Raw genomic sequence first — 22,518 nt, forward strand, 5'->3', positions numbered from 1 at the left:
TTCCACTGTATGTCTTATCGAATTCATCCAACTGAAGGTGTTATGGTAAACAATGCTTCCTTAACAATGCTATTATAATAATTCTTTGCTACCCCCATATCAACTTGATTAGATTGAATATACAATGATAGAGAGGAAGTCGTAATACTACTGTGACCATATTGTTCAGTCATCTGATCTACTGTATTTTTTTTAATAATGAATGAAGTAAACCCTAAAATAAGCAATATATAGGATTTCATAGGCATTAGAAATAATATATTTTATACGTCTTTGACACATTCGAATGGTTTACATTTAATATTACTTCGGCTACAATCATAATTGATATCTTTGCTTTCTCTTCTTTTGACTGCAATCCACTACATAGATAGTTTTTATTCCATATACCTATTTCTAGGCTTTTTAATTTGGAAGATTGGAAATTTCATCAGTATTACTTCGACAGCTATTTGTAAATGCCATTCCTTCGCATATTTATTGATATATTTATTATTTTTAAATTTTATTATTTTTTAAAAATTATATATTAAATTATATTGGAGATAGGTGGGGATTCTCAGTTATTGCTAGGAGTGTTGGGTTGGAGCATGGATAGGTTGTACGATAGACTTAACGGAACTGGTTCTGAGGAGCACTCTATGAGGAGTGTATAATTCTATGGGGGGGGGGGGGTAAAGGCCGCAAAAATTATAGTAGCTATATGGATCTACAGGTACTTTAGTCAGTTTTGTAGTACTCTCGGTTTGAAACTCTAACCAGTCATACTACCATTCTAATTTTGTTTTATAACAGGTCAATTTAAAAGTCCCCGGCCTGACACATATATGGCGCTACTATAATTAAATTCATATGTTTTTTAGTTAACCCTAACCCTCAAAAGATGCACGTATAAATTTCATAGCTGTCGGATCATTAGTTTGTGAATTATAGCACTTTCAGTGAAGCAACTTTTGTTATTGTGAAAAAAATGGATAAAAAGGAATTTCGCGGGTTGATAAAATATTGCTTTTTGAAGGGAAAAAATACAGTTGAAGCAAAAACTTGGCTTGATTCCGAGTTTCCGGACACTGCCCTAGGGAAATCAACCATCAAGGATTGGTATACTAAGTTTAGACGTGGTGAAATGAGCACCGAGGACGGTGAACGCCGTGGACGCCCAAAAGAGGTTGTTATCGACGAAAACGTTTAAAAAAATCCACAAAATTATTTTAAATGACCGTAAATTGAAATTAAATGAAATAGAAGGCACTCTAAAGATATCAACTCAACGTCTACATCATATCATTCACGAATATTTGGGCATGAGAAAGGTCTGCGCAAAGTGGGTGCCACGCGAGCTCACTTTTGACCAAAACAATGACGAGTTGATGATTCGGAGCAGTGTTTGAAGATGATTAAGCGTAATTAACCCGAATTTTTGCATCGATATATGACAGTGGATGAAACATGGCTTCATCATTTCACTCCGAAGACCAATCGACAGTCATCCGAGTGGACTGCACACCCTGAACATACGCCCCAAAGCGTGGGAAAACGCAACAGTTTGGCAAGGTATGGCGTCTGTATTTTGGGATGCGCATACCTTGAAAAAGGAAGGACCATCAACAGCGACTATTACGTAGCGCTATTGGACCGTTTGAAGGACGAAATCGCCGAAAAACGGCCGCATTTGTAGAAAAAGAAAGTGCGACTATATCCTGTTCTCAGATCTCAAAAGAATGCTCGCTAGGAAGACATTTTCGTCAAATGAAGAGGTGATCGCCGAAACTGAGGCCTATTTTGAAGCAAAGGACAAATCATACTACAAAAATGTTATCGAAAAGTTGGAGGGTCGCTATAATCAGTGTATTACCCTTGAAGGGAATTATGTTGAATAAAAAAAACTAATTTTGCCAAAAAATGTGTTTTACTATGGTAGGCTGAGGACTTTTGAATTGACCTGTTATAACCGAATTAAAATGTAAAACTTATAGTAGCTAGAATTTAATGTCAGTAAAATTTATCAAAACGTCACTAATATAAGATTTGTTGCCTAATTTAATAATGATGAAGTATTTAATCCAACATCTATTAATAATTCATTTATGAAGTATCAAAAACATCCGATGAATATAATTTGAAATGTATAGTGACCCCCAGTTTATTTCTATGGGTCTATATATTAATTTTGAAGGATTTACAACCGATAGTGCTACTGTGTATTAATCTGTAGGAATGTTCGTCTTGTAGGTCGGAATGTGGGGCTGTCGACGCGGTCGTTTATCGGAATACTCTTTGTGGAAGAAATTCGTACAGGAACAGAAAACACCGGCTGAATAAAAACTTGTAAAGCAGTAATATACAGTTAAAGGTCATTGAATCCTATGTAAAGCTTATGCAATCATGCTCCATCGATTTCAATGTGTGAATACTGATTCCGACGTTTTAAATATGGTGATTTTGATACAGCAGACAAAGAGGGTTCTGGACAGCCAGAAAAATATACCTATATTATATCAATACTTGATGAAACTATTAATGGGGATCGCTATCGATTACAATTGTGCGGTCGAAATATGATAAAAGGCACAACAATGTTATTCTTTAGCATGACAACGCTCAATAACATGTTCCAAAACCGGGGAAAACATACTTGTAAACATTAAAGTGGGAAGTGATACCCGCCAGACCTTGCTTCTTCTGTTTACCAATTGTTCCGACATACGAGTCGTGATCACACTGATCTATCTTAGCAGTGATCAGACTTCTTATAAAGATGCCAAAAAAATGGATCGATTCCATTCGATCGATTGGTTAGCCTTAAAAGATACATCGTTCTTTCGAGATGGAATCCGTAAATTGCCTGAAAGATGGGAAAAAGTAGCGGTTGTCAAGGAACAATATTTTGAATAAAATATATTGTATCGATTTTTCACAATAAAACTTCAAATAAAAAATCTTTAAAACTAATATATAGGCCTAATATATTGTCATTTTCCGGTCAGAACTATAAATAATAATCAACAAATAGGAGAAAGTATTTTACATGATTATAAACGTCGTGTTTCAATACCTTTACCGGGGGTTTACTTTCTCTTATTCAGGTAAACTAATTTTTGCTACTTATTATTTGTTAATAAAAATTTGGCTACATAAAGAGTTCGTTAGTTAATGTGTTTTGGTGCTGGGTTTTTATACAAGGTTGTTTTTAGGATTTAGCTATAGTATAATTGACGTACTTCTTTGACACAATCTGATTGAGTGGAGAAAGAAGAAACACGAAAGCGCTAGTTTATAATTTTATGTATAATATTGATTGTGAACTCATTGCATTTATATTGTCATGTCATTCAGTTATAAATATCACTTGGCTGTCTTTAAAACATGCAATATACAATATTTCTTATGATAAACCAAAGCTGGCTTATCCCCAGTTTGGCCTTGAATGTTGTTGGTTATTGCAAATTATTCATACACATTATTATAAATTATCTACAATCGCTAATGATTATAAGAAAAGTTTTAAAGTTACGAAACGAGATTGTCATGCTCGAGTTTTACTTCTTATTATTATCGCAGTTTCATAGCTTTACATCATGAAATTCCAACTAATTTGAGGTACTGCCACTATTCTAGCATATTTAGTTTTCAATAGCACCGCATATTTTAATTTGCAATATTACCGAATATTTTAGTTCTTACTTATTATATATCTTGTTTGTACAGGCATCTAATTTTGAGCTTGGTTTAACACGGTGTCCAAGGCCGCTTTTATTATCAGAATTGGTTTCTTTTGTAGTTTTGTGATTTCTCTTTTGAACTGCTCTGAAGTATTCCTCATCGAATGTTATGTATTTGCGTTCTTTTTTAGGCACTTAGTAAGCAGCTTGATTATCTTGACGATGTTCTTGATAAATCTGCGACAACTTATCATCTCAAAAATGATTTGTTTTCCTTCGGTCTTCTAGGAATTTTTTTTTATTGAAGTTATTTTGGGGTTTGTCTGATTCCTTCAGGAGTTACTAGAGTGCCTAAAAATTGATAATTCTACGTTGGTTTTGTTGTTGATGATCGTTCATATTTCTTGCAGTGATGATGGGTAGACTATAATATTTCCCATGTAAACAATACACATTTTTACAATTAGTGTTTTCACGTTACCTATAGTTCACTAGGAGCGCTCTTTCATTCAAATGGCATCATCAAATAATCATGGTGTCCGTGCACTACACTAAATGCTGTCTTTGGTATTGATATCTACTGTCGCTCTCTGATCTATCTCTTGAGGCGTGTTATCTAATAAGGCATGTATTATTTCATCTTCTAATATTTTCAGCTTATTTACTTTTTCCTACTGGAAATATGGGTATCTATTTTTTATGTAATGGCACTTCGCCCTTTTTAAGCCGTCCGTTGCTTGTGAATGATAGTTTGTTGCCAGGTTTGTTGAATACATGTCGACTGTAAAATCTCTGTTTTTGTTATAATGAAATGCATACGTGTAATTTGGATGATTGATGCATATTGCTGTCGTTTAACTTCTACCATAGTAGTTGACACTTCAATGGGATCATCTCTGTAAGCAGTGAAAATCCTTGAATTTTTAAAAAGAGTTTTCAGGATTTTAAGAATACGATATAATTCTTGATGCGTTATGAACGGTATTTTTTTTACGAAAGTAAAGAGAAATTTCGACATTGTTGTTAATCAAGACAATGTTTTGGAGCTTTATATTAAATCTTTGATGCCTAATATGAAATCAAAGTAGTCCTGAAACGCACATATAGTCTATCTAATAGGACTGTGCACTCACGTCATCTAAATTTATCACATTAACTTTGACTCTTATTGACTCGTGATTTTAGCTTTCGCATATAACAAAATTCTAACATGAATAAAATAATGAAAAAAAAGTAATGTTATCAAATATAATTTATTTTAAGATTATATTACAGTGCATATATTATCGAACTACAGTTATAATAGTAACATAGCCACAATAGCTTGTAGGTTAGAGTTCATTAGTCATATTTACATTGAACGATTTTGCACATCACGATAAGATATAGAGTTCTAGGCGTTTTTTCGGGTAGTTTTTTCGTGGTATCCCATGGGGACCTAATACACCTAATTGTTAATAACAATAATTAATTACACCTGTATTTTACTTTTTTAAGGAGCATATTTACCTTTTTACGTTTAGTTCCTGTTTCCTTCGAAGCTGTTTTTCGATCTCAAGACACTTTGATATAACTGCATTTTTCGTTATTTTCTGTTTACATTTTTCTTCATAAAATCTGTTTTAACCATTACATTTTTCTTAATGCATTTACCGTATTACAAAACATTATTTATTTTCTCCCCATATATTTTAATCAATTGATCATGTATATTTTCTTTCACACTATATAATACGTTGGTCTAGTTATGGTAATATTAATTGTATACCGCCCTTTAGTTGTCACTCTCATCACCCAGTTCTCGTAATTTTGAGTATTGGATTATAATACCATATCACGAAAGTCTCATTCAGTCATTATCATTTTCTGAGTCACTATTCAAGTCAATAACTACTCGTAAACTGTTAATTTCCAATCTATCTAACACTTGTTTGTGATTGGAACCACCATTTATCAGTTTCTTCTTCTGTGTGACTGATAGGGCTCATCTAGTCTAAAGGCGTTATCGTAGACAACGCTCCTTTGATGATGCGAGTATTATTATTTTGGATATACTACAGTGTGAATTCAATCGGTGTTAAATATTATAACTGCGCAACAGAGGAATGGTAGCATTTCCTATGTCATTTCCACTCTTTGCACAGTGCCCTACTTCCGGGAAATGCTGCTCCGCTAAATATGGTTTTAACAGTGATGAGCCTGAATAGTTTTCATGGAAAACTATTCGTTAAATTTAAATATTTTTCAATTTCAGTCTTGACGCTGGCGTGCTTTAAGAATACTTTAGCAGTTGGTATTTTGTTATCTCAGTAGATCTTTACAGTTGGACAAGAGACGATGATTTTCTACATGACACTTTCCAGTGTTCTTCAATCATGTGTCGAAATCGTGTAATAGTATTATAGATCGTTAGCAATTTGCAATCATATATGTACTTGTATTTGTACTCTACGATATTTAGCCTTTATACTATAAGTAAAACATACTTAGTTTCTTTGAAAAAAAAAGCAATAGAGTCGCTTGAACGAGTTCTTCGTTACACTCATCGAAAATTTTCTTCGTCTTTTCGTTGAAAGGTTTCTAGATTCTGGCTGCTAAAAGTAATATTTAGGAGTGGTTCCGACCCTTTATCTGAAGCAAGCTGCAAGGAAGCAACTTTTAAACTGGTGCATTATTACATCAAGTTGCTGAAGGTATTCGCGGCTCTCTTCCTCTGATTTGGACTCAACCAGGATGTGGTCGACGTACGTAAGGCAGAATTGCAGTCGACGATGAATTGTTGAAACGTCTTTGCAGCATTTTCATTTCAATGCTAATGGACACCACTAGGCAGGATGAATGTGATTCACCAGAATTGTCCTACTGACTACGACAATTAATTAAATCATATTTATATTAACATATTGATGTGAACATTTTCTGTGACATTTCACTTAGTCTAAAGATTAGTATAATATAAGGAAAATCACAAACAATTATATAACTCTTTTTGGCCACATAATTCTATAACTATTATTTGAGAATAATGAAAAATAAATAGACACATAAGTTTATTAAAGATTTGCAATGATTAAATAATAATATCAATTTTACTCGAGCGTAATGTTTTGTTTCCATTTGCAATATTTAGTTTGAACGAACACAATGGAGCTAAATCTAAGCTAAATTTAGATATTGCTAAAAAGAAACTAACTGATGATAGCGTTGTATTTAGTACACATATTGGGGCTTATTTGCATTATTTGCGATATAGTTCTCGCCATAGGAGTTTAAGTATTTGGGATCAATATTTCAAGAGACGAAAGTAGCATCTACCTTCGAAGTTATAAGAAAGGAAAGAGGTTGTTACGTGTACAAAATACGCCTCTTTAGATTATCTTGCATTGAGGTCTTTCAAACACGATGGTTGAGGAAAATTCCACATGTTTCTTTCGTAGATCCTATTAGAAATAAAATAATTTCGAGATTCGACAATCAAGGTAGAGTTAAGAAACAAATTCAGAGACAGATTGCAATTGTTTGGATATGTCTATCGAATGAAAGGCGAACGAATTCCTCACAGACTACTGTGGCAAAATCAGCCTTTTTGGGTGGAAAATACAGTGAACAGTTGAAAAAAAAATCATGGATAATTTTGAAAACGGCGATGAACAACTGAACGAATTGGTTATGATTCTGCAAAAACGTCCCTAAAGTTGCCACCATTTATCTCTCCTCTATTTGCTTGATACATTTGTATAGACAGCGTGTATTAATTTTTGCGTATTAACGTTACCCATAACATAGATTTCGATAACAAAAATTTTGGATCGGTATCAAGCATTGAAAACAAAGAACCAGTTTGATGGCATACTTGGCCCTGAATCTTGAACGTTGATTCAAAATTAGGATCATCCTCATTCTGAAAAAAAAATTGTTGTTCAAAATGATGTAAATTGGAAGCAAGTATTCAATTTATGAATTTCACGCAAAACTGTAGCTCCACCTAATAGCGTTTTTAATGGTTATGGTGGCATATTTAATATTGAAAGTGATATTTTTCCAGATGCCCAGCAAAGATCGACCGATACACCTTTCTACTTAATTGCATGACAATGTTTACGTCTTTTTCTTGTGCATGTGACGAATAATCTATTTCGGTGTCATATTAGAACGCGACGTGTCTCTCGTTGTCTCAATCTATTAGCTCGAAGACGTTTTTTGTGTTGCTCTCGACTTTTACATGTATTTGCAATCAGTTTTCTTAAATTTACATTATCCCTCAAGCGTTTTTCTGTAGTTCTATTTAACCGATATTTACGGACTTAAAATTGCAATTAAGTTAAATCTGGCTCGATCTTTCACTGTCTAAAACAGCACGTTTTACTTTTAATATTATTTTTTTATTTTAATAAAATATAACTATTCTTGAATCTACATAAACCCACACAAAAATTCATCAAAACCGGTCCAGGCACTTAGAAGTAGTTCAAACACACGGACTGATAAAAAGTATCGATATGTTTTTTTCCACAACCGTAGTAAAGCTTGCTAGAATGAAGTTCGTATTTCTATTCCCTCGATACGGAAAAATTTTAATCTTATCAGTTTTGCTTATTCTGCTTTCTTGTTACACTAGAGGAACCGGTCTACTGTGATGCCATGTGGTACATATACTCCGGGGCATCATGCGTCATTGCTCTTGAATAGCTTTGTTTTCTTCTGTATGGACTTCTTTGTTCCGAAACTTTACTTAGTTGAGGTTTTTGGAGTGTTTTTGTTTCATGCCAGAGATAATGTTTTTCCAGTTGACAATAACAGGGAATTTTGTACATTTTCGGAGCACCAACTGGGTGAGTCTCCGTTTTTAGAATTGGGACATAAGTGCTAATCTCCCTATTTGTCTTGGATAATATTCTGATTTTGTGTCTTTTGATCCCGGAGAGAAAAATTTATAATATACCTTTACCTACATTTGAAGTAATTCATTAAGCTTACAGATGTCAGATTAATAACGTTCAAGTCTCGGAATCAGACTGGAGAATCAGAATACTTTTATAACCGGAAAATTTGTTAATTGAGTTGCTTATTAAAAAATATTTCTACAAAATTTTAAAAATATATATTACTTTTTCAGATACTTAAAATTTTTATACAGTGCAGAAACTATCTTGGCGTGTTTTGTCATATTTTACAAAGTGATTTTATTTTCTATTGCATACCATTTAATTATTTTTGAATAAATTTTTTTTCTAATTGCAGACAATTCACTATATCTAAAGCACAAAAACTAATATTCACAGTTTTCAATTCAAACAGTATCCTTATCAAGTATTTAAAAGTTGATAAAACACATAACTTTTCTTTGAGATATGTAAGAAAACTATAAAAAAGTTGCTTGTTTGTTATTATTGTAATAGCAGAAGAATATTTCATAATGACTAATAATATTTTTATCTTTGTTACAGGTTGAAAGAGAAATAGCTATAATGAAATTAATAGATCATCCTCACGTTCTGGGATTAACGGATGTTTATGAAAATAAAAAATATTTGTAAGTTTTTCTTGTGATTGAGAAATATATAATTCATTTCAGTGTTTTCTTTTCACTAGATATTTAGTGCTAGAGCACGTTTCAGGTGGGGAGTTGTTTGATTATCTTGTGAAAAAGGGTCGTCTCACGCCAAAGGAAGCGCGAAGATTTTTTCGCCAAATAATATCAGCACTAGATTTTTGTCATAGTCATTCTATTTGGTAAGTAACTTGATAGTTTATTGAATGCAACATTTGAAATTGCTTTTGTTGAATCCAACTTTCTTTGGTGTTTTTGCCAAAGGACAAAATTAAGCAAGCATAGTTAATTAACATATTTATTTATTTGTTCTTAAATATTAATAAATTATTGATTGTTCTGAATTAATATTTCTATAATGAAATATTCCAATTTGGTCGTGATTTGCACATTATGTATAATATGTGGATATATGAAGAAAGACAACAAATAAAAATGGGGGGATTATTCACACAGTGCTCGCTCAAACGCGTTAATTGAAGTCGATAGCGATCCCCATTGTTGATTTAATTAGGTTCTAATAGTTCATAGTATACCACACCAAGATGATCCCACCAAATACATAACATTAGCTTAGAACCATTGACGCATCCAGGTAATCCCATGATTTTTTGTCTTTTAATTATACGATAATTAAAATGGATTCACTTTCAGATTTTGCCGTTGATGCAGAATTTTCTCTTGCCCTCTATTCATACTACACGCAATGTCCAAGCTTTTGGATTATCGCTATGTTCATCAAGCGATAGAAAATGGTTTCTTGTGAAAAACTTTCAACAATTCCGCATACTCGTTTTGCAATTGACACAGATCATCGTCGAGTAATGCCTTCAAATCCCTATTTTAAATTTTTTTTTGGCTGATGTAAAACTGTCTTTGTCTTCGGCATCAAAATCACCACTTTTAAAACCTCGAAACTAGTATTCACATGATACCATAAACATAACACAAAGTATTCGATGTCAAACTTCTAGCAAATGCAATTTACTCCGTATAGATCTAGACACTTTCATCGCAGAGAAAATAAAATTTTCTCACACTTGAGTAAATTACACATATTAAAAAGTGAAGTCTGTCTGTGATGCTTCAACATGAAGTTGGTTACAAATGCACCCGATACGCAGTAACACCATCTGTTATAAATCTTATAAAATTAATTTATATGCCCATATTTCAATAACCCACTAAAAAGGGTTAAAATAATTTCTAGAAATTCTTTTCTCACAATTGAACTTAATTCAATTTATCTTATAGAATGTTTTGTAAAGTTCCTATTGAAACCATATTGTTGTGATATAATATCGAACACTGAGTAATTATATACATATTTTTAATTTTCCTTGTGCGAATTTTGCTTTTGTGATAGTATATCAAACAGCATTAAATTAAATCATAAAGGTTTTTTTGTTTTTAGTCATAGAGACCTAAAACCAGAAAACTTACTCTTAGATGAAAAGAATAATATAAAAATAGCAGATTTTGGAATGGCCTCTTTACAACCAATGGGATCGATGCTAGAAACCAGTTGTGGTTCGCCCCATTACGCATGTCCTGAAGTAATCAGGGTATGAATTATTTAGTACTAAAAGAAACATAATAATGAAATTAATTTAAACGTCTTTTAGGGGGAGAAATACGACGGGAGGAAAGCGGATGTATGGTCGTGCGGCGTCATCTTGTACGCTCTCTTGGTCGGGGCGTTGCCCTTTGATGATGATAACCTTAGGCAATTGCTAGAGAAAGTTAAGAGAGGAGTATTTCATATCCCCCATTTCGTGCCTCCCGATTGTCAGAGTTTACTTAGGGGAATGATTGAAGTCAATCCAGAGAAAAGACTTACGGTATGTATACTTCTATTATATATGTATATATGTATAATTTATTATTAACATCATTAATTGTGAAAATAAATTCGTTTAATATCGCTATAGTGACTTTACAACTAGTGCAGATTATAGTATATTTTGATGTATGAAATAACACTAAACACATTACCTTGAAAAATAATTGGTAGTCTAAATTAAAACATAGTATTAAGCGTATTTAAGTTTTTTTAAAAATTTTTATCCTAAAATTATTAATATGAGGATTTCCTGAGCGGACGCTTGGGCAGTGTCTGATTTGAATAATTCAAAATACCCTTCAATGCTATCTGAGATCCACGTCTTAAGGTTGCCAAATTTTCCTTATCGTTTACTGGGCGTCGCTGCTATCACCTCGCAATATCTGAGATAATATTTTCTGGTATTTTGTAGGACGGTATACTACAATGTAAAATTCGACATGCCTCAAGGTTTTTACATTGTTCAAGTTCAGGTAGTTGATTTTACAAATGTAATATTTCTTTATTAAAAAGATTTAAATTATTTTATTCGTAAATGGCGACAGCCAGTTTGAAGTTTATAATCAATTAAATAGACGACTGACATTAAACTGACTCAACATTAATGAAAATAATTAAATAATAATAATCAATGAAACACCAAAAAACACCAATGAAAATAAAATAGGTTTCTGATTAAACCGAATATCGAAATGTAACTTAAATTATACTTTTAATTTAATTTAGGTTTACTGGGCAGCAGATCTGTTGGCAGAATGACAGATTTGACAATTTATCTTTAATTAATAATTATTTCCAATTATCGCAAGATTGGTATGTGATATATTTATAAAGTTGCAAGGAAAATGACGTCTTTGGAATTATGTTATCAATTCAAGTTAATTTTATTCCTTAGAGTTGCAATGCGGGACGCTTCACCACTGCAGTTTTGTTTAGTTAGAAATGTTGAAACTATATATTTTTTTAAATTAAACATGCCGGTAACGCTTTCAGAATTACGTTATTACCAATAACTTCATCAATAAATTTAAAAATCTTACTGAAATTGAATAAAATTTTTAATTTTTTTTGAGCTAGATACTTGGGTTAATTCAAGAACGAATTAAATTGTCAGAATAGTCGTGTGAGCATCCATCCTATATCATAATAAATATCAATAACAATAATCTGAATTGGCCTTTCTAAATATATACTTATAGAACTATATATATAAAATAATAGTATTATTATTTATTGTTAGTTAATAGTATAGTACTAAAAGAGAAAACACGTTTCCCCTTAATCAAGAACCTAAGGATGGAGTCTTACTTATAAAAACCCGAAACAGATACTGGACGACATACCTTTTCCGGGTTGCCTCGAGTAACTGTGTTGGAAACTAAATTAGCAGTTACTCGAATAAATCATAAGCAATCCTATTAGTTTCTGTTAATAGTTACCATGTCAACTCTCACATATTCTTCACAAGTTAAGAGGTTTTTCTCGATGAAAGCGACACGACATATGTTATTTGTTAATGTTATTTTATAAATTTTTATCAAAGTATGTAACATTTTTATTGAAACAACTCATTTCTGCATATTTGCAAGGTAGCCAGTCAATTTATTAACTTTATCTTGTTTTATAAGAGATCAAAGGAGATATTTTACACAAGTAAGAAACTAGATGTGCTGGTGGGATATATTATGAATAGGAGAGGATATTAAAGTTGATTTTGAAGGGACGGACGATTTTTAAGAATCAAACTTATTTATTCAATATATAATTATTAATTACTAGCTGACCCGACAGACTTCGTCCTGTCAAAAAGATTTGTAATGTGGCAGTTTTTGTGCCTACGTATTTTAAAAAATTCTCCTGAACAGAACCATCACCCTGGTGATACGGCGTTGTGAATAAAAAATAATTAAATAAAACATATATAAGGATTGAAAAGTAAGTAATCGCTTTATTGTTAATCATGTGAATCATAATTATTATTATTACTATCATTGTAGTGCTTTGTGGTATACGATGTTTTTTGTTTGATTACCTGGCGCATAGATAAACAAATCTGATGGTTTTCCAACACGGGAACAGGCAACATACAATTGACCATGTGAGAAACATGGGTTTTCTAGATTAATACCACAAACACTTAATGATTGCCCCTGGGACTTGTTTATAGTCATAGCAAAAGCCAGCCGCACTGGAAACTGTAGTCGTTTAAACTCAAATGGCACATCAGTCGGAATCATTGGGATGCGCGGTATGAGAACATCTTCTCCTTTATACTTTCCTTTGAGTATAGTTGCTTCTATCACATTGTTTAGTAATTTTTTTATCGCTAACCGTGTACCGTTGCAAAGACGCGGTTGGTTGATATTTCGCAACATTATAACCACCGATCCAACCTTTAATTGAAGATTGTGAGGTGGCAATCCTGGCAAATCCAGCGAGTTTAAAAATTCCGGTGGATAGTTGACTACATCATCTTGATTAGTAGCCGAATCAACTGATTTATATATCCTCAATTCGCCTGTAATTTGTTCTTGAATTTTGAAATCTAATTCATTTACATCTATGTTTTTTGCAGCCAGTATAGCTCGTTCGCTCAACCAATCATGGTTTCTGTAATTTTGAGAAACAACTGGAAACACCTTCTGAATAAGTTCATCTTTTGATCGAGTTAACTGACAAAAACTTTGAGGAAAGTTAATGCAGCCAGTCAACATGTCTATAGGAAATTTGCCATTACCAATGTCAATGAGTTGTTTAGAGAATATGTTTCCAGATTGGTCATTTTGCAACTCGACACGCATATTCTTGCTTAAATGAAGTACTTTGACATGTTTCCACAAATTGGAGGACTTTAGACATGCATTGAGTTCATCAGCTGGCGTTGATCGTGGAATCACTGGCAATGTTTGACGAAAATCTCCTTCTAATAAAATCATTGCACCACCAAATCGGTTATTATTGCTACGTAGATCTTTTAAGGTTCTGTCTAAAGCCTCCAAAGATTTTTTATGTGCCATCGTGCATTCATCCCAAACAATCAATTTACATTGCTGCAAAACCTTTGCCATTGCAGAGTTCTTCGAAACGTTGCAGGTTGGAGTTTCATTGCTTTGCATATTTAATGGCAATTTTAGTGCTGAATGGGCTGTTCGACCACCTTCAAGCAATGTTGCTGCGATTCCCGACGAAGCGAGTGCAAGTGCAATTTTATTTTGTGAGCGAATTGTTGCTAATATTAATGAAATCAAAAAAGTTTTTCCTGTACCACCAGGTGCATCTAAGAAGTAAATCCCTCCAGTTTCATCATTTGTTACTTTCATAAGAGTTTCAAATACATACTTCTGTTGTTCATTTAACAGTGGAAGATTTGTTTGAATTAATTGTTTCAAAGCGTTGAGATCATACAGTCTTTCTCGATGCAACTCTTGGTTAAAAGCGTCATGCATTGGACGATTGGGCGCGGTCAGGCCTAATTGAATTAATAGTTTGTTTGACATTATCAAGCACATGTCCTCAATTGAAATCAATGCTTCATTGTAAATTTCTTCACTGATTTGTATATTTGGATTTCCCATTCTATTCCGTATTTGATACAAAATATCATCACACATATAATCTTTGTACTTCATCCACAAATCAATTGGGTTTGATGGGAAGCATGTAGATATGATTATAGAAAACAATGTTCGTATTTGATGAGCGTGTGATGATATTACAGCATTATTGAGAGTTTGATCCCAATGAGCGTCATTTTCAAGCAATTGCAAACGTTGACAGGCTTCTCTGTAGGATCCACACAATTCACCATCAACAGTTCGTAACTGTTGGAATGATGTTGGGCCACGTACATTGACTAATAGCAGTCGTAAATAAAAACATTCATCATTGCTTGGATGTACTGAATAAATCCGGCCAATCGCATCGGTGGAATATACATCTGTATATCCTGGAACTGGTTTTCCTTGTTTCCGTCGTATAAATCTCCTTGAGGATTGATTCCAGGTATAATATTTTGGCATTTCAGAATATAGCAATGTTTGTGCGAAATCATCGTTTTGGCATGTCTCAAAAAAACTGGTTAATGTAGTAGATGGTGGCTGAGCAGCTCTTTGTACTGCGTTCTGTGCTGTAAAATACACTCTTTGTCCATTTTCTAAATGCACAGCTAAGTGAACAACAGAAGGGTGTCTCTCATGAATAGGAAAAGAAAATATTCGCCAAACTGCTTCATTACTACTGACATAGCGGCCCATTTGGTATTGGGTAACTTCATCATTAGAATTCTCTGCACCAATTCCAATCACAGCCATATCACTCCCTTTGGTTACATATTTGCAAATGTATTTAATCGATTTCACTGAATGGCAAGATTCAACGTTGATGTGTGCTTTGAATGTCTTTGATAAAATGGGTGAATATGGAACAATCCAACGATTATCTATTTCAATATCTTGTTGATTTAATTTGACAATTGTTGATTTTCCATTGTCTGCTGTCGATCTGTGATGATACAATGGATAACCGTCATTACCAGTAATTGTTTCTGATATTAATGTCCGTGGATATCGTTTTGAACAGTTCCACAGGGACCATGTATCATGTTTTAGATAACTACCTCATGCAATCCAGGATCTACTTGTACATTAGGGATTTCAGCTGATATCACTGCATCAACTTCATTTGGCCTTATCTTTTCAACCAACCAAATCAAAATGTGTGCATGTGGCAATCCTCGTTTCTGCCACTCCACAGAATACATCCAGCAGCGTGTCTCACCAAACACATTATGTTTTACGATGAAATTCATTAAAGATTTCAACTTTTGTCTAAAGACTCTGGCTGTAATATCATGACTATCAATGGGTAATTGCCCAGGGAATAACTCCTGCTTAATTTCTATCCATTGCGGATTGCATGTAAATGTGATGAACAAATCTGCTGTACCATAATGACGAACATACGACATGGCATCTTGAGCATATTCGTGCATATGCCGAGGGCTTCCGATGTATGTTGCTGGAAGAATAGTCATCCGACCGACATTCTGTGCATTTCCATCAGTATTAATCGCATCTCGAAGGTGAATATACTCTTCAGATCGGAGTTTGGTTTGATTCAACCTGATGAATGTTAATCTCTCCGTTTCAATTTTAACATACATGTCAACAACATATTTGTGATATAATCGCCGACATTTCAATATGTGATTATCTTCATTTTCCCGAATCATTAGGCGGTGTGAATAATAGTTCATTGAACTGACTTTTTTGTTGGTTTCAGAACCTGTAAACAGATTTTGTTTTAATAACATTCAACTACATAATATAGTGACTGAGATATTATCGCCATAGCTAAACTAATATTTTAGTTACCTGTAATGGGATTTATCATTTTTATTGATAAATCGTAGCCATCTTCACCTTGCCAAAATATAATGGGATATTGCAGTGCATCATATGAGCGGTGTGTTTCCTTTATACGTTGTAATTGATCATTCCGACGATGTAAAACAATATCACGGGATTCCAAATTTTCTCCAACTACAACGATAGCAACTTCATCAACAGTTGGTGCATTAAAACGTCTTGTATGTTGACCTGCAGGTGTTTTATCAGCTCTGATTACAATTTTGTGATTATCGGATGGCATCAGATCCAGGGCAGTTTTAAACAATATAATCAATTGATTGTGTTGATGAAATAAAGTTTGTAATTGTTCTACAATAGACCTCTTTACTAAATTGTTATGTACACAACGCAGATCAATTTCTTGTGGTGAATTGCCCATAAAATAAATTTGCAGGAATTTGTTGTCGCTATCTGACACTGGCAACAGTGAACCTGCTCTGTGATATATTTGCCCTTGTATCTGTAAATAAAAAAATATTATGGTGTGGTATAAATTAATGGATTGTCAGTGATCAAACTTAAATAATATTTGATCTTAAAAAGTATATATTTAGTTTTAACTAATATCTATCAAATATAAAATATAATAAAAGTGTCACTGAAACTGAATCACCATATAATATGATGACTAAGTGATATATTTCGTAATGATTAAGAAATTGAAGATTAGTAACACATCTTAACTTTGGTGACAGAAAATTTTGTTCGCTAAAATAATTATGAGTAACTGCTATAATACATACCTTGAAAGTTGGCATAAAATTTTCCCGAACTGCATTTGTTGCCCCAAATGAAGTCATTTGAAAGCAATTGTTATATTGTTGGATATGTGTCAAAAAGTGTATAGAATCTGTTCCTATTCCTGAAACCAATGAGTACAATGGTTCTGGTGGTGGATCCAATGGTATCAATTTCACTTTACCATTTGCGCAACACAATCCATTGGCTTCGTTTTTATATTTTAATGCCTTACAGTGTGAGCAAACCAAGTTCATAGAACCAATAACAACACATTGGTAGTTACTGTAGTCAATTGACACATCGTAACTGAAAGCAGCTCGATTCAAACTTGCGCGATTATTAGTTGAATGTCGCGCTCGCGCTTCACGCGTTTGTGATATCCGAATTCTTTCACGTTCATTTCCGTCGTCACGTTCTTGTGCAGTACGATTAGATCGGTAATTAGCTTGGTTTATAGCATTTCTGGTTCTTCTACCTAAATTGCTTCGTCTTATAGGAGGCATATCAAATATAAATTATTTTTTCACTAATCACGAACTAAACAAACACTAACTAACTAAACACTCTGCACAAAACACGATATACGAATTTGTTTCGTGTATCAGTTGACAATTCATCTGTCATCTGTCAAAAGTCATCTGTAACAGACAACTTTTTTTTTTAAATTTGATATGACTTGAACTCAAATCCTTTTAAGCCGTACGAATTGTTTTATTTATTTAAAATTTGGATATTAAAAATAATAAAACACTGTTGGTAACGCGATTTTTGTTTGACTGATGTAATGACGTATTCTGTGCTCCAACGCACACACGCACATTGTTTTGATAGATATGATCTTTGACGTTAGGAACACACCTACATTGCTTAGACAACAGTGAGTGCTTGTAATTTAATATGAACTTTATACCATAGCAATAAAGCTCAAATTGACTACGTTTTAGTTACAAATCAAATATAAATTATTTTTTCACTAATCACGAACTAAACAAACACTCTGCACAAAACACGATATACGAATTTGTTTCGTGTATCAGTTGACAATTCATCTGTCATCTGTCAAAAAAAGAAAATGGCTATTTTTAGGGTTTTTCCAGCAATAATTCTAATTTTTCTCGCCGTAAAAACCATCCCTGAACTTCAACGAATATTTTAAAAAAAGATTTGGCCAAATTGGTCCAGGCGTTGTTGAGTTATGCGCTTACCAACACATTTTGCGATTCATTTTTATATATAAGATTAAACTTCTATCAAACAGCCGTCACTAACAGAATAATAATGCTATTAAGTTTTAAATCTTTGAACAATCCAAGATACTCAATTTTCAATGACTACAGTTATCAAGGTTGCAGAAATTTGTATTACTAAAAGATTGTGAAGAAATACGTTATGCGTTCTATAAGCATATATTGCCACATTGTATATTAAAGTGAGTTGTTTTTCCTAGTTTTAAAATGAATTATTTTGATAGTTGATTAGATTTCCATGAATTTAAAATTTGTTAAAATTATACGAACAGAACCTGTTAGGGTACAGACTAGGCGAGATACGTTGTTCATGTTTAAGGTACTATTATGATTAAATTAAGTAATGAATTTAAGTAACCATAAAAAGATTTCGAGTATTGAGAGATAATAATGTGATTTAAAAAAATGCAATTTTTCTGTCGAGGTCGTTGAAAATTATAGTTATATGAGAATGACTCATATGTTATATTGGTATTTTAGGTATTATTATATTAGCTTTTGTTAAAAATTACGAATATTTAAATGGTAATCTCAAAATGCACAATATTTATTTTGTTTTTTACAGTTAGCTGAAATTAATAAACACCCATGGGTAACCGCTGGCGGAAAAGGCGAACTTGAACTTGAACTTCCAATGATGGAAGTTGTGCAGACCCATGTTTTACCGTCCATTGATGCTGTAGATCCTGATGTTTTACAAGCAATCTGCAGTTTGGGTTGTTTTAAGGAAAAAGAAAAATTAATTCAGCACTTACTTAGCCCTAGGTATTATTACCTAGTATATACATATATATATATATATATATATATATATATATATATATATATATATATATATATATAATCCATTTTTTTTCAGCCACAATACCGAAAAAGTTATTTACTTCCTTCTTTTGGAACGAAAAAGGCGTAGACCTGCTTATGAAGACGACACTGATTCGGTCTTAAGAATACGAACTAATGAATCAGCTGATCCTCCCAAGAAACGAATCGATACTTGTAGAGTAAATGGGCAAACTACTTTGCAGTTTGGCCAGATAAGTGAAGGATCTCCTTTAACGCCCAGAAGATCGCATTATAAGTAAGATTATTATTATTCCAGTGTTAATGTTTAATTAAGATTGGTTACCAGCGTGATTTTTCTTGTTTATATGGTTGAGAATTTATAGACGGCGTTTTTGATTTCGATAACGTTTCTAATCAAGAACAATTTTAATTTGTTTAATATAAGTATTATTGGAGTACCACGGTATTCCACTTTCAATTGTATTTCAGTCCTTGGCTTATATTTTGGAAAATTAAAAAGTGTATGCACACATTACATCGTTTTGTAAATGAGGCTTGAAAATCACCTCATTTTGGTCTTTATTTTGATATAAGTATTTACTCTTTTCAGAAAACGGTTACTGTATAGTAGGTTTTACGAATTTCATATAATTCGGGACGGGACAAAATTAATAGCACCGTTTTTGACTTTGGAACACGAGACAAACTATTTGATTTTTTAAATTTTCATTGATGCCATCTTATATCTCTTATATATAGTCAATCTAGGCAATCTACAATGCTCTCTGCTAGTTATTCTTGTTCCTTTTGTACACGTTAGGAATGGACTGTTTTTTGGATATAAAACAGATATAATAGATAGATATTAATAGTAGGTGCGTGAAGCTTAGTTAGAAAAGGGTTTCTACTGGATTTATTTATCTCGTGCATTATTTCTATCTCCATATATTCATAATACACTAATCTTGACTTAGATCTCATTTAGATTTAGGTTAGATAGGACCGTAGAGAGGGTAGTCTTCGTGATGATACCAGGATGTACTACCTCGTGAATGCAAAATTGGGAGGAATTATGTAAAAATAAATAGTTTTATTTCTTCTAGGTTATACTTTTCCTGGCTGTACATTTAAATAATTGCAATGTTAAACAATCAGCAATAACAATATAAAATCAGAGAAAATAAGGTACATTCCTGTGTAGTTCAGATACAATAAAAAGTTGTTAGATATTGTGTTAAACAACTCATATAAACTATAACTAAGTTATATTTTACGGCAGATTTCGTGGCTGCCTAAAATTTGAACTGCGTTCTATTTGCCTTCTTTTCAGGCTTTAACCTTGTTCTTTACTTCTATGATCGCATATTCTGTCACGCTTTTATCCTCAGGTTTTTATGTCCAATTAGCTCTTTAATTTCGTTCGAGAGGATTATTTGCGGAAGCTTTACATTTCAGGATTTGGTGGCTGTTTCCACAAAGGATTGATTATCTAGAGTGAGCTTAATGACTACTTGTTGTAGTGCTGCAGGGGAGTTGATCCGGTCTTTTGTAATTCTCTCTAATAGAATTTCTAGTCTAGGTAATTTTTCTTTCTCTCGGGAGAATGGTACTCAGGAAAAAATCGCTGATTGTCAAGAGAATTGGCTGGTGGTCCGAATCAGGCTCTTGCAGGACTTGCAAGTCTGAAGATTGGTTTAAGTTTGTATAATAACGGCGTCAAGAGAAGTTGGTTGATTCTGGGTATTGAGCTAGTTGTGATATTATAGCGAGTTTTAATTCATCTAGCACCTCAGCGATGTCGACGCCTGCGCTGTTACTTCTGTTACTAACCCAAAAATGGTGGTGATTATTAAAATCTGAAAATTGAGTACTAATATCTAAAAATTGGAGTAGAAAACTGATTTAAATTCCTATTTATTGAACTGAACTTATCTTTTGATAGACGGATATAACTGGATTCGATTGTTTTTTACCTCTATTGCTATGGAAGAGTGACTAAATAATTTCTACAATTCTAGTTGATGCCGATGAGTGCTTCATGATGTTATTACACTGTACCGCCGTTGTGGTCTAAGATTCTGTTATTTCGATAGATTAAATAGATTAAAGAGTGCAATGACGTGAATCGTGATTGGCGGCATATTTAACGAAGATTATTCGTAAATATGGCTATTAAATTATTGAACTTGGCGTTGCTTCGTTGAATCTGGACATATAGATTACTTGATCTATTAGACGTTTAAAAGAGAAGATTTTATGCTACGCTATGGGCATTTGCATGGGTGAAAACCATTATTTGTGAAAATTATGATCATTTCTGGACAAAGTCGCTTGTCTCGGGAAATTATTCGGGGTGTTCAGAGTAACTTATTTACATTTAAATAACAAGCGGATGCAAAGGAGAGACCAAAAATGCTCTGAAAAAATAAAGTATCATCCATTCCTCATGTAAATGACTTTTCCTGAGTGGCTGCTGGACAACACATTTTGTTGTAAACCACTCGGGAAATATCTTCTTTATTATCTGTTTCTGTACTTTTCAACCAGCTAATTTTATCAGCTTGGCCATTTAGGTTTAGAACATGTTGATCTATTCTTTTATAGGTTTTTTTTTGTGTGATATGATTACATGATATTGAAGTTAAGTATGCGGAATGGACTGCCGATTTTGTGCTTTTTTTACACTGCGAAATCACTAGTGAAAGAAGGAATACACGTCCGAACACGATGAAAGTTAGCCGACTACTACTGACCAGATTTAAGCATATAGTAATCTTCACCGATTCCATGCTCTTGCGTATTCTCAAATGTTTCCAAATTTCCTGTATTCCTACTTATCATTTTAGGCCCTAGTAGCCACGCGTTCGTGTTTATGGGACTAGTGGTTAGGTGGAATTTTTTGTTAAGTTTATATAATTATTTATTACTTAATAGAGAAAATTAGCAGCAATACGCGTGTATGAAATAAAGTAAAAGTATATATAACATGTTATAAGTTAGTAACACTAATTTAGTAGATGTTAAGGAACAAAAGATTATTTATGGTAAACAATATGAAAACACGGAGACATAATGTCACGTAGTTTCGATAAGTACGATATGCGAAAACAGCTGCTGAGTAGGGTACCGTTACAAATGAAAAATATGTTTAAATTTATTTCCAATGCTCTGAAAATAACATCAAATAGGTAATAAATAGTGGAATTGGTGAAGATTATTGTATGCTCTAGATTTATTATTGATTATAGATATATTGAATATATTCGCAAACACATATTCC

The 22,518-nt window shown here is 33.0% G+C and overlaps 1 protein-coding gene across 2 annotated transcripts in view; it reads left to right on the forward strand.

Moving 5' to 3' along the window:
* The window catches only part of sff (BRSK family serine/threonine-protein kinase sugar-free frosting), a 46,344-nt gene that overhangs the window by 18,668 nt on the left and 5,158 nt on the right, over positions 1–22,518 (forward strand). For both annotated transcript variants that reach the window (XM_076399470.1, XM_076399471.1), the window contains exons 3-8: positions 9,110–9,195; positions 9,255–9,395; positions 10,628–10,778; positions 10,839–11,054; positions 19,018–19,217; positions 19,312–19,533. In XM_076399470.1, coding sequence (XP_076255585.1) covers positions 9,110–9,195; positions 9,255–9,395; positions 10,628–10,778; positions 10,839–11,054; positions 19,018–19,217; positions 19,312–19,533 — 1,016 coding nt within the window. The remainder of the gene's footprint in view (positions 1–9,109; positions 9,196–9,254; positions 9,396–10,627; positions 10,779–10,838; positions 11,055–19,017; positions 19,218–19,311; positions 19,534–22,518) is intronic.

This window comes from Rhynchophorus ferrugineus, unplaced genomic scaffold (genome assembly GCF_030347505.1).
Source record: "Rhynchophorus ferrugineus isolate W39M unplaced genomic scaffold, kcgeb_rfMv2 rfM3, whole genome shotgun sequence".
Lineage (NCBI taxonomy): Eukaryota > Metazoa > Arthropoda > Insecta > Coleoptera > Curculionidae > Rhynchophorus > Rhynchophorus ferrugineus.